Source organism: Plectropomus leopardus, chromosome 17 (assembly GCF_026936395.1).
Source record: "Plectropomus leopardus strain MGB_pleo_1.0 chromosome 17, ASM2693639v1, whole genome shotgun sequence".
NCBI classification, from domain to species: domain Eukaryota; kingdom Metazoa; phylum Chordata; class Actinopteri; order Perciformes; family Serranidae; genus Plectropomus; species Plectropomus leopardus.
Genome location: NC_142192.1, coordinates 6679564 through 6696349, shown reverse-complemented (window position 1 = coordinate 6696349; position 16786 = coordinate 6679564). Strand labels below are relative to the sequence as shown.

Below are 16786 nucleotides of genomic sequence, written 5' to 3'. Positions count from 1 at the left end.
TTCATTTATTGAGACAAAATGAAATTTAACCACATAGAAAAAAAGAACATGACCAAGAACATAGAAAAAGACGTCGGAAAGACCAGAATTGACTAATAAGGAACAAATGCGGATTATTTACAGATCATTTTTCACACCTCTTTAAAAGAACCTAACCAGAAAAAAAATCAGTTTTTTCATATAAAGTGTTGGATGGCATGTGAAACATCCAGTAAACGAACAGCCGACAGATTTAGAGTTTTTAATTCACCACTTGCTCACTCACAAATACAACGGATCACATTTGTAATTCATGAACTGACTTGCCAGATGGGAACATTTTCTCCTAACATGATGCTAGTAAACCATCCAGACGGCAGAGAAACAGAAGTTACAGTGCCACCAACAACTCATTGTGGAGAGCATTTCATCAGGCAGCCAACAGGACACTGTCATCGCATTTCTTTGTTTTGATTTGATTGGCCTACGGTCATTTGATGGCAAATATTTTTACGTTTAAGACACAGAAAGAAGATAATTGGATTGGATTTCTGAAGTCCTTTTGGAGTTGTTGAGACATAGTGTTATTGCTGTCCTGCAGGTAATCAGATGCCTCCCCGGCCGCCCAGCGTCCAGTCAGACAACATCATGCACTCTTCCATGAACCAGTCAGCCATGGGCCAGGACAGGGGTGAGTGTCGAGACTTTGGTCAAGAGGTTTTATCTTTAAAAAAAACCTCCTCCTTAGCTCAGTGACCAACAATGCAAGAATGTGTGCCACTTCCTCAGCAGCTTGTAAGGTGTGATTGTTTGCATTTGTAAGCATTCTGTCCTCCTGTAAACACTCCCCCAGGCTCTATCTTTAAATAAGAATGTGCTTGTAGTCGACTTGCCGGGTCAAATGAGGGTAGCAGCAGACAGACACACTGTACCTCTGTGTGTTTGTGAGGAAGTAAAGAGCTCTTCACACTCACACATGATGTGTTATACTGAGGGGGTTTTTTTCTTTAAATTAAGGTGTTTCTTGAATGAAGAATCTGATCTCTCTCAATCCTCTGCAGTGTACATGCGCAACCCTCAGATGCCTCCTTACGGGTCCCCTGGACAACCTGGCTCCGCCTTATCTCCACGCCAGTCTTCAGGAGGCCAGATGCATGCTGGGATGGGACCATATCCCCAGAACAATTCAATGGGAAACTACGGGCCTCCGGGGGGCCAGTTTGGTCCACAAGGTGAGCCGGATTGTAGGCGATGTTGCTTTAAACTAGTTGACAAAATAGTAGAGGCGAGTACAGTGTTGCATGCTCCGTCACATCAATCAGGACCTTTTTTTTTTTTTTTTTTTCAAATCCTAAAAATATTATGAATGAGTTTACAGTTGTCATTCTGAGACCATCAGAGTTTCACAGATAGCCCAGATTTTGAAAAAAAAGCCTTTGAAGTTTCCTCTCACTTCATATATTTATGAAATTATATCACTTCACTTTGAAGTCTCAGATGGTTTCTGTGGGCTTTGAAGAAGTTCTGCTATGAGTCACAGCAGCGATCAGCAAGGGCCAGATAAAGCCCGCTTCATCAGGCTGCTTGTCAGAACAGGCAGCACCGAGGTAAATTTAGAGCTGGACTGCTGAAAGTCTTTATCTCATAAGGGAGAGATGAGTAGAAGTCCTTACCTCTCAGTTTCAGACCAAAACACAGTTTCAAAACACAGTAGGATGGCATGAAAAGCTATCAGATGATTGAGACCAGGCTGAAGTCTATATTTCTGTCTTTTCTGTGACTGTTCCAGGTTACCCCAGGCAGCCTGGCTACACAGGGATGCCCAACGCCAACTACCCCACCGGCCCCGGCATGAGCGGCTCCATGAACCCTATGCCCGGTCAGGGCAGTGGGGCTCCGTATGGAGGCATCCCGCCTGGCAGGATAGGCCCGGGGCAGATGGGTGCTCGGCCCTTTGGTCCCGGGATGGCCTCAAACATGGCTGGTATGCCTCCGCAGGTGGCGTCCGGGATGTGTCCCCCTCCGGGTATGAACAGGAAGGATGGTGGCCCCTCCATGCACCATGGACCCACAAACTCCATACACAACAGGTGGGTCTTCACAGCTACTGCGTTTGTAGCCCTTTTAACACATAGATCGCACTTTAGGGCTGCTAAGAGGTCTCTTCTTTATGCCTCGTTTGCATTTTTACACAGAACCAAACCTCAGCAGCATCATTCGGCTCCAGTTTGTGATATTAGACTGCATGCCGGCATTGCAGAATCAACAGAGTTGTGGCGGGCATTATGTCTTACATAACAGCGACAGCCTTTTCTGTGACAGAAAATATACTTTCTAAACAATAACAGTGGCATAACTTGGTATGTAATGAAACTGTTCGTGTACTCTGCTGTGGATAACATTCACATAATGTAACATAAGTGCAAATTTATCTCCTGTAGCTGTCAACGCCACGCAGCTCTAAATTTGGTCAATGCGTGACAGCACTTTGTCTACCATCGTGTACAGATCTTCATTTCTCCCCGTGTTTCATCTCTCCCTTCATGTACGATCGCCAGCAGAAATTATGTGTGAAATGCACTGTGGTTCCTTAAAAAGCCCTGAAAAAGTTATCAAATTTTGTCTGTGAAAATGTGTTGAAACCACACAGCAAAGTAACATACAGCAAGTTGGTAGAATGCTGTGATAAGTGGCTTGTGTCTCAGTGAGACAAAAGGGCGCAGTTAATGGTTGAGGGTCAGTGTGGCACATTGTATGAAGACTCTGATGGTCCTTGAGGAGTTTTTTTTTTTTTTTTTTCTGATCTTACAGCTGACTGTGTGTGTGTCCTTGTATGTGCCGGTTGTGTGACCATGAAAAAATGATCGGTTCTTCCCACGTGCAAGCCGGTCTGTTGTGTGTTTTGCTGCCTGAGTGTGCCGCAGAGTAGATGGCAGTAGACCAAACACACATCTATGAGAGAAAAGGAAAAAAGTGGAGAGAGCAGGAGATGGTCTCTGAGATCAGTGAATCACTTCTCTCCCTAGCCAGGATGCCAGCTCAGCCTACAGAGAGACACTCGCAGGCTTAGCAATTGCTGGAGTCATGTGACGTAAATTGATGTTTCCTACACAATAATCTAAACACAGTGAACACAAGACAAGAGGCATGGATTTGTTACAGAAATTAACAGAAATGCATGAAAGTTGACACTTTAACATTTATTTCTGGCATGCCTGGTAACTCACCTGGTAAAGTGGGTGCCCCATGTCAAAAGGGTGTGTCCTTACTGCAGCGGTTGCAGGTTCGACTCCAACCTGTGGCCCTTTGCTTCATATTGTCCCTTCTTTCTCTCCCTCTTTCACACTTAAGCTGTCCTAAATGCAATAATGCAAAAAAGGAAAAATATTTCTAGGAGTTTCTTTAGCTCCTTTTACACTGCTTCTTCAAGGAAGGATTTTCAAGCCGTTATGCTGTCTTGCGGTTCTGTATAAAAGGCATAATCCTGGAATTGGGGGACAGAATTGACTCTGTTTTGGGCAGTCAAGGGAGGTAATAACAGCACCAAAAAAATGTCTTAATAAATAGGACAGCAGGCAGGATGGGACCATGTGCATGATGGCTGTGATGTTTTGACAACTATGTGTGCGACCCATTCCTGGTGATTTAAAAAGCTCAAAGAAGAAAAACAACGACCAAAAATGTAACAGAGACTCTAAATGATTGTTATTGGCATGTTATGCCATTGTTAATGCTTGAAAAGTGCTCTGACACATACTAGGTTATATGTCACACTAGAGTCAGATGCTGTTGTGTTAGACATCATGCACCTCTTGTGCTTCCGCAATGCCAGTATGCTGTCTAAAATCACACCCTGGAGTGGCATTATTCCGCCGTTGTGTAAAAGTGACTTTTGTATCACCTAGTATTACTTCTAAACAAGCATTCTCCTCTCTAGGCCACCTGGCTACCCTAACATGTCCCAGGGCATGATGGCAACAGGCTCTCCATACGGCCCTGGCATGAACAGCATGCACGGTATGATGAACCAGGGAGGACCGGGGCCATACCCGATGGGAGCAAATATGGCCAACAACACTCCTGGTGAGTAAACACCTCACTTGAAGCCCTGATCAGGTACTCCTGTGTTTCTATAGAAAGCCCGTATAGATTGGTAAACTTTTGTTTCTCACTGTCCTCTTATCACAGGAATGGCTCCAAGTTCTGAGTTCAGCATGGACAAAATTAACCCCAACCAGAAGATGAACAACAAAGTGGAAGGGACTCCCAAGCCTGAATCCAAAAAGGTACAAGCTCTAAATCCACATGTTGAAATTGTTGTCGCTCATTCAAGTTTTTGTCAAATCTCATAATTTTCTCTCATCATTTGTGTCCAGAAATCAAGCTCTTCCACCATCACAAACGAGAAGATCACTCGTCTGTACGAGCTTGGCCCAGAGCCAGAGAGGAAGATGTGGGTGGATCGATACCTGGCCTTCGCTGAGGAGAAGGCCATGGGCATGAACAACTTGCCCGCAGTGGGACGCAAACCTCTCGATCTCTTCAGACTCTACGTGTCCGTTAAAGAGATCGGCGGCCTTACACAGGTATGCGTGGATATCAAATGGATTTAGTGCGACTACAACAGATTAAAAAACAGCATCGTTATTCCTGCAAGGCTGTTGTGTGCAGCCTTCCTGAGCCTACTCCTTCCTCTCTCGCCCACCAGGTGAACAAGAACAAGAAGTGGAGGGAGCTGGCCACCAACCTGAATGTGGGCACGTCGAGCAGCGCCGCCAGTTCGCTCAAGAAACAGTACATCCAGTGTTTGTACGCCTTCGAGTGTAAGATCGAGCGCGGCGAGGACCCGCCTCCGGACTTCTTTAACACGGACACCAAAAAGAACCAGCCGAAGATCCAGCCTCCCAGCCCAGGTGAGCGCCGACATCCTCCTACACCTCATTGTTGCCCCCCTCAGAGTTAAATCGAATGAATGAAAGCTTACTTTTTCCCTCTCTCCCTCGGTGTGGTTTCAATGCACTTCATCACATCCTCCTTGCTCTATTTGCCTCACATCATCTGCCCTATAAACTAGAGTATTTTATTGTATCCTATTAATTGCAGCATTTAAAGCCGATCTCAGACCATCGTTAGTCATCTTCTGTTCGGGGCTTCTCCATAAATCACTGATATTTTGCCGTATATCTGTGTTGTAAACGACAGCAGCGTAGCTGTAAGTCACAGAAGTCCGCCGCATCCTCTGGATACTTCTACACACATATCTCTCAGGGGAATACTCCCTGGCATTTGCACAGGACATGACGAAAGACTTGTCCTTTTCAGACTCCCCGGGTTGTTTTTTTGCGCGAACAGTGATTCTACCAGCATGCCAAATCTTTCAATGAACTCTAAATGTTGGGTAAAAAGTCAGTGTGTAAACTGGCAGTCAGTCAGAGGTTAAAGGAAAGGGGGGAGGGGGTCTCGGGGACGACGTGTCGCCTGGAAGCTGTTTGTTTTGGAGGGACTCCGCTTTTAGCTGCCAGGAGCAACCACACCAGGAGCAACCACGTGCTGCTCCAGTCTGGCCGAGACCTATGCTGTCAGACACGGGGCACTGAGTCAGCGCCGGGGTGTTGTTACAGGAGACATCAGGGTGCTTGTCAGCTGGCATCAGCCCTCTAGTTAGTATGAAGGAAGAGCTGGGGAGGAGGGGGGTGAGCGGTGGCGGCAGCGTGGGGCGGGAGGTGATTTGGCGATAGCGATGCCCCGTCAGTGGCGTGTCCTCGCTGCCTGGTGCCTGGCTCAGGGCTACAGAGGCAAGGCAACACTCCCTGGAGATTAGTACTGAGCCAGAAATGATGAATGGGGGGAAGAGGCTTGAATGTGTGTGTATGTGTGTAAAAGTCATGCGATTCTCTCTCTCACTCTCTCTCTCTCTCTCTCTCTCTCTCTCTCTCTCTCTCTCTCTCTCTCTCTCTCTGACTCTGTTTCTACCATGCTATTTTTTTTCCATCCTCACGAGATCCCCCCCCCCTTCCCTTCATCTTTAGTAGAGGGAAATCCCTGCCCAGAGGGAGGAGGGGGAAGGGGAGCCGCTTAATGTGTGTGTATGTGTGAGAGGGAAAGGGTGATGTGAGAAAATGTGAATAAATGTGACCTGCCAGTGACCCTAGCGTTGTGTGTGTATGTGTGTGTGCTAGTTTAATGAATGGGAACCTGTGAGTCATCAGACTGGCGTGCTAATAGTGAGAAGTCCTGAGCCGAAGTTAAGGATGAGCGCTACTATGTCACACACAAACAAACAATCACTCACTCCCATGCACACACACGCACACAACTCTTCCTGTCTGTACAGGTCATGCAGCAATCTGTCAGAGTCAGGGCTTAGATCATTGTTTCCTGGTGACTCGGAGAGCCTGGCGGTGGCTGAGGAAGGAGGGTGATGGAAGTAGTGGGGTGAGGGGGGGTTGGCATGCTGCGATGAGCTGGAAGATTCAACGTTTTCGCTGGCTGTGCACTCCAAAGCCAGTCAGCTTGACACAAACTGTGTTCCTCTGTGCAGCGCTCAGGAATTTCTTAATGGGATTTAGGATTGCCAAAAGCAGCATGTGTTCCTGAAAAGCCCCCAGCAGTGCTCAGCCCATCCACAAGACCGTCCCGTCTAACTATCAACTATCTGCTCTCGCCTTTTATTCCCAGAGTGAAAGAAGAAGGAGGGGATGGATTCTCTGGAATCCTTGAATTTTTTTGACTCTTGCTGTTTACAAGCATTCAGTCAGTACTTTTACATGCACAGATAAGTCAAGCTACGGTTAGAGCTCAGTTGGGCCGTTTAATTGGACCACTGTCCGTGTCCCAGTATACAAGCAACAGGGGAGAATTGACTTAGTGATGGAAGTAGGGCTGCCCCCTAAAAGTCAGACTCCCATCTAAGTCAACTGAGATTGCTTCAAGTTTCTGTGCAGTGTACTTCAGGGGATGTTTTGGTCCCCAGATTTTGCTGTGGAGTAAGTGCTCTTGACATTCACACTACTCTTTGATAACAGCTGCAGATGTGCAGGCAGCGTTACCTTGTTTATTTCATGACATGGGAGCCACTGTCACACTGACAGCCATTCAAACTTTTAAAACTTTATATGGAAAACTAAAGGAATCGTCCAGCCAATCGAACAGCCAAATTCAATTTGACTGGCGTAATTTTGAGTCAGGTGCAGCCCTGGACATTTGCCCCCTGACAGCTAGTTGCTATTGGATCTTCTTCCGGTTGTCTAGGTGTGTAATCCGACTTCAAAAAATTCGACTTAGTGCGAAAAAATAGTAGTTTGTTGGTGTTGGTTCACAGAACAGCCGATATGGTGTGCAGATTTAAACCACAAGATCCAGGGAGTTGTTTTAACAATTTATAGTAGACATGGTGAATGAACAGTTGGATGGTTGTTGGATTATTTTTGCTATATAGAGAAATAATAAAAGAAAATATTACAGCTCTGCATGGTATTTAACAAATGATAATAAATTAGGTTATCATTTAATTCACATCGTTAATGCATCCACTTTGTCTCTCTTCTGAACAAAGGATTAAACTCAGAAATCTTGGCATAATATAACAGAGCAATCTTTTAAGTTCAAGACAATTCATGCAGAATCAACAAAGTAAACATAATAAAGATTAAAAAAAAAGTCCATATTACACTCACATCAGTTCTCTTTGCCCTGCCTGGCATGGTTTGGAGGAAAAAGAGAGTCACTGGTCTGAAGGGTGGAGTTATAGAATCTTTGGGGGAGTGGTCTTGTCATGAGTGACAGTTTATGCAGTGATGCAGGTGAAATGCACACATTATTTACACATTATTTTGACTTTTTTTATCACATCATGTAAATTTACTGACTGTGTGTGTTCTTGCTTTGCAGCTGGTTCTGGATCCCTGCAAGGACCCCAGACTCCTCAGTCTACGAGTAGTTCAATGGCTGAGGGGGGAGACCTGAAGCCCCCGACCCCAGCCTCCACGCCGCACACGCAAATGCCTCCAATGCCTGGCGTCAGGTACGAGTCCGAAGCCCCAATATCATGTTTCAGTGATGTTAACAATATCAGGAGTCATCACAATAAGATGAAAGTGATCTCTGTGGTGAAATTGGATCATTGTAGCAGGAAATAGGAATGAGAACAAACAGAAAAACTGTAAAAAGTTGTGCAATAAGAGTTCGGTTTAAGATACGCACAAATTGCTTTTTAAATAGGAGTCATAATAGAGTAAATGTAAAAATAACAATTGTCAGTAGTATTTACACCTTTGATCCCTTGAACTTGGTGGGGGTTTTTTTCATAAACATGTTTTTGTAAGAAATCAAGCCAAATGACCACAGCAAAACACAAGAGCACTATCTGAAACATATGTAGTATATAAGTAATAAATGTCCCCCAGAAAACTGAAGGATAAATACAGTTTGGTTGTCTTGAAAAATATGGAAAGACAATTTTGATGAGTGTATATGTAAAGCAAAACATTCTATACGTCACTAACAAGCATGCTGCCCACCTGTAGGAGTAGTGTAAATCTGCAGGACCCCTTCGCTGATGGTGGAGACCCAGCATTTTCCAGAAGGAACGCCATGACTCCCAACTCCCAGGGCTACCAGCCTGGGATGGGCGGCCCAGAGATGATAGGTCGAATGGGTCCCTACGAGTCCAGCAAGGACCCTTTCGGTGGCATGAGGAAAGGTGAGCAACAGCCAAACCAGTAAATCAGATGCTTTTTGAGTTCTGCTAGAGCTGAAACAAAAAATGATCTGTGTTTTTTTCTTTCTGTTTTTTTAAGCTGGAGAGCAGTTCATGCAACCAGGACCCAACAGTGGGATGGGAGAACAGTATAACAGAGGCCCGCCAGGCCCAATGGGCAACATGCAGATGGGTCAGAGGCAACAGTACCCTTACGGATATGACAGGAGGTAAACATACTGCATTAGTACGATTTTATACTTGCATACATATGTAAAATACACAAGGTTTACAAAGAGCTTGATAAGATTGGGATCAGGCCTTTACTGTTCAATGTCTTTTTGTATATCCAGTTAAATCAAATCAACTGACAAGTGTTTGTTGGGTTTACAGACAGGAGCCAGGCATGGGCCCTGACGGCAGTATGGGACCAGGAGCTCCTCAGCCCAACATGATGCCTTCGGGAGCCGACACAGGGATGTACTCGCCCAGCCGCCCTCCACCGCAGCAACGGTCAGTACCATTACCTGCTCATATTTGTCTGTATGAGGAGAATTGTGGTTGTTTTGAGTCATTTTTCCAGTGGGGTCATTTATAAAAGACTGAAGGATTTTCAGCACGGAAGTTCCAAACAGAAACTGAGAATTTACTGTGAAGAAGAAATGAAATGAAATTGTGTGAACTTTTGTTATTGTTTTCAGGCATGAATCCTATACCAATCAGTACCCTGGCCAAGGAGCTCCCCCTGGTGGCCCATACCCAAATCAACAGCCAGGAATGTATCCACAGCAGCAACCGGTGAGAACATTTTGTTCGTCATTGTCTGTGCTTTTGTTGCAACTTTGTTTCTAATTTTTTTTATCCTGTTTTAATACACCTACCTATCTGTCCTGCCATCCAATTGTAAAGATACAAGTCATGATTATCTAATTAATCAGTTGTTGAGTATAATGCTGAGTGTTGTCTTCTGACAGAACTACAAGCGTCCTGTTGATGGAGGGTATGGTCCTCCGGCCAAGCGCCATGAGGGAGAAATATACAACGTTCCATATAGTGGTCAGCAGCAGCCAGGACCCCAGTCCTCAGGACCCCAGGGCCAACAGGAAATGTATAACCAGTATAATGCATACCCTGGAGGGGACCGCAGACCACCAGGCCCACAAAACCAGTTCCCCTTCCCATTCAGCCGGGACCGAGGACCCTCATCTGCAGGCCCCAACTCCCAGTCTCCAATGCCTCCCCAAATGATGGCAAGCCCCATGCCTTCAGGCCCCGATGGCCCCCAGGGCCCAATGTGGCAAGGTCGTAATGAGATGGGCTACCCCAATTACCCCAACCGACAGGGACCTCCCGTACCCGGCCAGGGCCCTGGATACCACGGCATGAACCGCTCAGAGGAGATGATGTCGTCAGACCAACGCATGAACCACGAGGGCCAGTGGCCCGGACACGTCAACCAGCGGCAGCCACCATTCGGCCCTGGTGCCTCCGGACCTCCCATGACCAGACCCCTGCCATCCACCTACCAGACTTCCCAGAACCACATTCCTCAGGTGTCGAGCCCAACACCCATGCCCCGGCCCATGGAGAGCAGGACGTCACCCAGCAAGTCCCCCTACATGCATCCGGGCATTAAGGTGCAGAAAGCCGGACCCCCAGTACCCGCCTCCCACATCGGCCAGGCCCCTGTGCAGCAACCCATGATCAGGAGAGATGTGGCCTTCCCTCCTGGCTCTGTGGAGGCCTCCCAACCCCACCTTAAGCCCCGCAGGCGACTCACCATGAAAGACATTGGTACAACCTCTATTTCATGTATTAGTCAGTATTTTAAATAGACATACAAGTGTACTGAACAGAGTACAATAACATTGCAGTAAAATGTTAGCTTGTCCCTCCAGGATTTCGCAGTGTTGCAATTTTGTTTTGACCAATCACCACACCTTAACTGCATAATTTAACAGGGTAGAACCTCATGTCATTTTAGAGCTGCAGGCACCCATTCTGCAATTTAAAAATAATTTTTAAAAAAAAAACCATATAAAAATTGTTACATGGATTGCAATTTTTTTTAGAAAAGCTGCCATGAAATCAGGCATTTTCCAAAACAATTCCAAGAACAACCCGCAAACCTGAATTTGCTGTGCGATACCTCTGTGTGTGCTGGCAGAAAGTGGATTTTGAGTGTTCAACAGAATTGGGAGTTAGATAAATGCAGATCCTGATGGTACAGATTGGTGAGCCTCTTCCTGTCCTTCATTGCTGTAACAGTTGATCTTGATCAAGTTGGCTCAATCGGTTTTTGTCTTTCTTCCAGGCACTCCTGAGGCTTGGAGAGTGATGATGTCATTAAAGTCAGGCCTACTAGCTGAAAGCACCTGGGCCTTGGACACCATTAACATTTTACTGTATGATGACAATAGCATTACTACTTTTAACTTATGCCAGGTAAGTTGCACAAACCCACAAGTGTTAAAGTTGCATTAACAGATCGCCGTGACTTGGATTGTTTTGATGATTCTCTTCTTCTTTAGCTGCCTGGATTCCTGGAGCTGGTGGTGGAGTACTTCAGACGCTGCCTCATCGAGATCTTTGGCATCCTAAAGGAGTACGAAGTGGGAGACCCAGGCCAGCGCACCCTCATAGACCCCAACGCTGCAGAGGACTCAGATGATGACATCCCCATGCCTGAGGGCGAGGGCATGGATGTGGACGAAGAAGACGAAGAGGATGATGAGGTAGAGGACACAAAGGCTAATCCTGACACACCGTCACTGGTCCAGGTGAAACAGGAGGAGGAGACCTCACACAAACACAAGTCTTCAGAGGACGAGGAAGAGGAGAAGGAGAGGGAGTCTTCTATCAAGGAACCCAATACCTCTACCTCAGGGCCCTCCCAGGACCCCAGCCTCCAACAGGAGAAGCCCAAGCAGGCAAGCAAGTTTGATAAACTCCCAATCAAGGTGGTGCGGAAGAAGAATCCCTTCCTGGTAAACCACTCATCCAAGCTTGGGCAGAGGCAGTGCTTTGATAGCGGCCTAATACACTGGAGCATCGGTGGTGGCGACACAACCGAGCACATCCAGACCCACTTCGAGAGCCGAATGGACCTTCTCAAGCAGCGGAAACGTAAGCTGACAGCCACTGAGAGCCGCAAGAAGGTCCAGGTGACTGAGACTGTGACAGAAAACTCTGAGAAACCCAAGTCCAACGGGGAGGAGAGGCCTCGGCAGCCCCAGTCCTCTGAACCTCAGAAGTCCCCAGCAGAGAAGACTCCTCCTCCTCTTCCCGTCGGTCCACCAGTCACTGCCACCATCGACGATGTCCTATCGGCCCGCCCGGGGTCGGTCACAGAGGAAGTGGTCCGAGGAGGCGCAGAAGAGCAGAAAGAGAACGGAAAGTACCTGTTCAGCATCAACCCTGAACTCCAGAGTCGACGCAACATCAAGATCCTGGAAGATGAGCCCCACAGCAAGGATGAGACGCCACTCAGCACTCTGTCGGACTGGCAGGACTCGCTAGCCCGGCGCTGTATCTGCGTGTCCAACATTGTGCGCAGCCTCTCCTTCGTTCCTGGGAACGACCAGGAGATGTCCAAACACCCTGGCCTCCTGCTGCTGTTGGGCCGCCTGGTGCTGCTCCACCACAGGCACCCTGAGCGCAAACAGGCGCCTGTCACCTACGAGAAGGAGGAGGAGGAAGACGAAGGCGTGAGCTGCGAGAGAGACGAGTGGTGGTGGGACTGCCTCGAGGTGTTGAGGGAGAACTGCCTGGTCACTCTGGCAAACATCTCAGGCCAGCTGGACCTTTCTATCTACCCAGAGAGCATATGCCTGCCGCTGCTTGACGGTCTGCTCCACTGGGCCGTCTGCCCCTCAGCAGAGGCACTGGACCCCTTCCCCACGCTGGGGCCCCACGGCTCACTTTCCCCCCAGAGACTGGTCCTTGAGACCCTCAGCAAGCTCAGCATCCAGGACAACAACGTCGACCTCATTCTGGCAACGCCGCCATTTAGCCGCTTGGAGAAGCTGTACGGCTCGCTGGTGCGCCTGGTCGGTGAACGCAAGGTGGCCGTTTGCCGAGAAATGGCGGTCGTCCTGTTGGCCAACTTGGCCCAGGGCGACAGCCTAGCGGCGCGGGCGATTGCCGTGCAGAAAGGCAGCGTGGGTAACCTGTTGGGCTTCCTGGAGGACAGCCTAGCTGCCACGCAGTACCAGCAGAGCCAGAGCTCTTTGCTACAAATGCAGGGGGCACCTCAGTTTGAACCCACCAGCGTGGACATGATGCGGCGGGCGGCCCGGGCCCTGCACGCCCTGGCTAAGGTGGAGGAAAACCACTCTGAGTTCACTTTGTACGAGTCGCGGCTACTGGACATCTCGGTGTCCCCACTTATGAACTCTCTGGTGTCCCAAGTGATCTGTGACGTACTGTTTCTGATCGGCCAGTCATGACAGCCGTGGGGAGGTTTCGGCTCCACCTCTTTCCGTTCCCCCTCCTCTCCCCTTTTTTTGTGTGTGCGTGTGTCTGTTGAGTGTGAGTGAAAAAGAGCAAAACTGACTGTCCTTTTTTTATTTATGCAAAATCACCTCGGATTCCACTGTCTTTCTACCCCCCTGCTTCTCACTAAAGGAAGGAATATCATGAAGTAGCTGTGGATTTTAAAAACGTCTGAAACGGAAAGATACTGACAAAGATCGGGACCCAGGCATAGGACAGAGTGCGCTGCCCTGCGGGAAAGGACTTGTTTTTTAATGAAAAGAAAAATCTCCAGAAAAAAAAAGAAGAAACTGTAACCAAAGTTGCTGTCTCGTTTACAGTGAGTTTGGGGGATACATGTGCTCGCGTTCTCCCTCGAGGGGTCGGCAGGGAGAAGAGGGCACGGACTAAACAATATTATGGTTCATGTTTGGAGGCTACATAGACTCACGGACTGTGGTGTGGTATAATTGCTGTAACTTTGGATGCTATATACTCAGCCCCACAGGAACCACATTATTGGCTGTGAACAGACATCTGTCATGGGAGGCCTGTGCAGTAGATTGTAGGACTTTTTTCTGTACTGTACACCTTAAAAACTGTAAACATACTGTAATAATACTGTTTCACACTGAGATACGCTGGCTTGGCAGCAAACTGTAGTTTTTAAAAACAGTTTTAGTTAATGTCGAGAGAGAAAACGGCTTTCCCCCCAAAGTATGGTGAACCTACAACACCCCGACCTCTTCTCTTTGTCCCTTGATTGTATGACTTGACCCTTATATTAAAAAGTCACCTCTTTAGGACTGGTCCTCAACTCTAGATGCAGTCCAAGCTGCAGTGTATATATGATGTTGTACATTACACTTCTCTCTCTTTCTTCTGTTGCTCTTCACCATTTTTAATCTTTGACGATTTACCCCCCTGCATCAAGTACGCCATGTGATTACTTGACGCCCCACCTCCTCTCCGTTTTCCTTAGGCGCCTCACCCTGCTCGTTAATCGCGCTCCGGGGGTGTTTAGCTGCTGTCCAACGCCACCCCCCCAACCCCATCAAGCACCCCACCCCACCTCCCCCAACAAACTTCAAGTTTCAGTTTGTCTCCGGTCTGGGTGTAGAGAATATAACAAAAATCATGTCTGCGGTTCCATTTGAGCTCCCTCATAAATGACAAACTAGACCTTGATGAAGAAACCATTTTAAATTTGTTTATTTTGTTTATTTTTATTTTTTTTTCCAGTGATGCGGATTCTGCATATTTGTATTTCAGATGATGTAGCTAAAAACTTGATGTAAATTCCTCTTTTTTCCTTTTTTTTGGCTTAATGAATATCATTTATTCAGTATGAAATCTTTATACTATATGTTCCACGTGTTAAGAATAAATGTACATTAAATCTTCGTAAGACGTTTGCTGTGGATTTATTTATTACTCCTCTCGTACGTGGAGGAGGAGTCAGTGAATAAAAGTCCTGAATTTTTCATTTGGCTCATCTGCACGGAGACAATGTGATGCATCTAAAGCAACATACAGCGTGTTGTGCTGATGTTTTTTTTTATATTTACACATTGAAGCAGAGACATACGCCGCTCATCAGATGCACAGCCATGTTTTCCATCCATGCACTGATTGACATCTCACCCCGATGTTGCATTGTTGTTTTTGTCCCTGGATCACACATGCTGATATTTACATATATATTTACAGTAAAAGGGGAATGTGAACAGGCAGTCTGCTCGATACAAACAGATAACCTCCAGAGTTCTCATTTGCTCTGGGTGGATTTTGTCTGAATTTCATTTTAAATCTTGCAGCATTCACTCTTTAGAGCAATCAGAGAGATACCAGACTTTTACTTGATAAAACCTCCTGTTAACACCCAAAATCCCAGCAGCCGGTAAACCAAACAAAACGTCTGACATGCTCATAGTGAACCAACTTTAATTTGGGAAGCACAGAAAAAAGAACATTTTGATTTCACCACAGTATAATAAAAAAAAAGTTTTGAAATATTTATTTCCATTGTAGTCGAGACGAAATAGCATCCATAAAAACAAAACTTCAGTGTGAGCTAAATGTGGCACCAACTCAATGTTCAAAGACCTCCGCCGGCTCTTGATGTGGTTTCACTCTGTTTAGCTTTATTTATTCAGGAAGTCTCGCAGAGATCGAGATTTCTTCTGCAAAGGAGACATGAAAACAAAGTAATCCAAAGTAAAGTCCTCACTTCCTTTTCACAACACTGACTCTGACTTTGTGAAATGCATCGAGGCACATGGCTCTCCTGACAGAAACCAGAGTGCACTGATTAGAGTCTCAGTCTAGTCGTGAACCAAATGATAATATAACCCAGTTAAAAAATATACTGTACATGTACCTTTCATATAGATAAGACATGCATTAAGTAAACTGTAAATGAGACAAAGGCATAAAACATATCCAGTGCAAAGCAACTAAAGCCAGTTTTGGTAACGATTATTTTCAAAAAGTTCCACGTTTAGATGACAATGTCTTGAAAACAAACGCTGTGCGCACGGATCCGCAAAAACGACTAAAAACGCTGTAGTGTTCATCCCGGGCCCGGTTGGCGGTGTGATTTTGTGATGAAACAACACGTGCACAAACACTTCCTTCTAGAGAGCATTGAGGTGTAAATATACAAAAATTGCTAATACACGAACGTTTGTGTGGATAGGTGATAAGGTTTGATTGTTGGTGCATGTAACCAATGCAATGCGCATGGCTATTGACTGCAAGCGTACTGCGCATGTGCAAAAAGTCCCCGTTTTCAGAGGAAACTCTGTATTGCCAGTTTGCATGACACGAAAACGGTGGTGTTTTCATAAGTTTCCACTCTGGATCCCCTTTTCAAATCTCAACAACAATGTACCACAATGTTGCAGTTTTTTCCTGAAATCGTTTCTGTGTAAGCGTGGCCTAAGACAGACATGCTAGCAGCTCCATGCGGCGCTCCATAGTCACAACATTGCTAGTCTTAAAGGGATAGTCCAGATATTTTTGAAGTGAGGTTGTCTGGGAGACTTATCTATAGTTAGTGTATTACATACAGTAAATGTCAGTCTGTACGCCCCCAGTGTGGAGAAACAGGCTGACACAAGCAAAGCAGTGGGGGCCAGCAACAAAACTTATTTTAGCCTCATAAAAAAACAAGAAAATTTTTCACCTCTTTAACTTTCCATCAACTGGAAAACCACTGACGCCTGAAGTTGCCCATCTATGCTCTTGTCAAAGCCACCAGACTCCATAGAGATCATCATTTTGATGCACCGGCTTCCTTTTCCCCAAAGAATTTATTGTCCAATTTTAGGTGGCTAAAATACATTTGTTGCTGACCCCTCTACAGCAGTTCATTTCCCCTCGCTTTTATTTCCTTTTTTTCCCCGAGACATTTCTCCCTAGCTTTTTCTCAAATAATGTTCTAAAACTACTCGTCGTGTAATTTCTAAAACATTTCTTACCAAGTTGCTCGTTGCCTTTTCTCACACTTTTTTGAAAGACATCAAAACAATGTGCTCGGGTTACAAAGTGTTAAAAATACTTCTGAGCATTGTGTAATTGACATCTGACAGGGATGACGCTCTGTGAATTGTGACTTATCGCTGAATTTTTTTA

General features: G+C 46.2%; 1 protein-coding gene across 1 annotated transcript in view; it reads left to right on the top strand.

The window, feature by feature from the left end:
- The window catches only part of arid1ab (AT-rich interaction domain 1Ab), a 65515-nt gene extending 50962 nt beyond the window's left edge, over nucleotides 1-14553 (top strand). The window contains exons 6-20 of the mRNA XM_042507038.2: nucleotides 581-670; nucleotides 1041-1211; nucleotides 1769-2069; nucleotides 3917-4062; nucleotides 4168-4265; nucleotides 4356-4565; nucleotides 4688-4892; nucleotides 7870-8002; nucleotides 8505-8680; nucleotides 8778-8907; nucleotides 9071-9190; nucleotides 9379-9475; nucleotides 9652-10471; nucleotides 10992-11122; nucleotides 11209-14553. Of these exons, the coding sequence (XP_042362972.2) occupies nucleotides 581-670; nucleotides 1041-1211; nucleotides 1769-2069; nucleotides 3917-4062; nucleotides 4168-4265; nucleotides 4356-4565; nucleotides 4688-4892; nucleotides 7870-8002; nucleotides 8505-8680; nucleotides 8778-8907; nucleotides 9071-9190; nucleotides 9379-9475; nucleotides 9652-10471; nucleotides 10992-11122; nucleotides 11209-13125 (4745 nt within the window). The 3' untranslated portion in view covers nucleotides 13126-14553. The remainder of the gene's footprint in view (nucleotides 1-580; nucleotides 671-1040; nucleotides 1212-1768; nucleotides 2070-3916; nucleotides 4063-4167; nucleotides 4266-4355; nucleotides 4566-4687; nucleotides 4893-7869; nucleotides 8003-8504; nucleotides 8681-8777; nucleotides 8908-9070; nucleotides 9191-9378; nucleotides 9476-9651; nucleotides 10472-10991; nucleotides 11123-11208) is intronic.
- Nucleotides 14554-16786: the final 2233 nt, after the last annotated feature.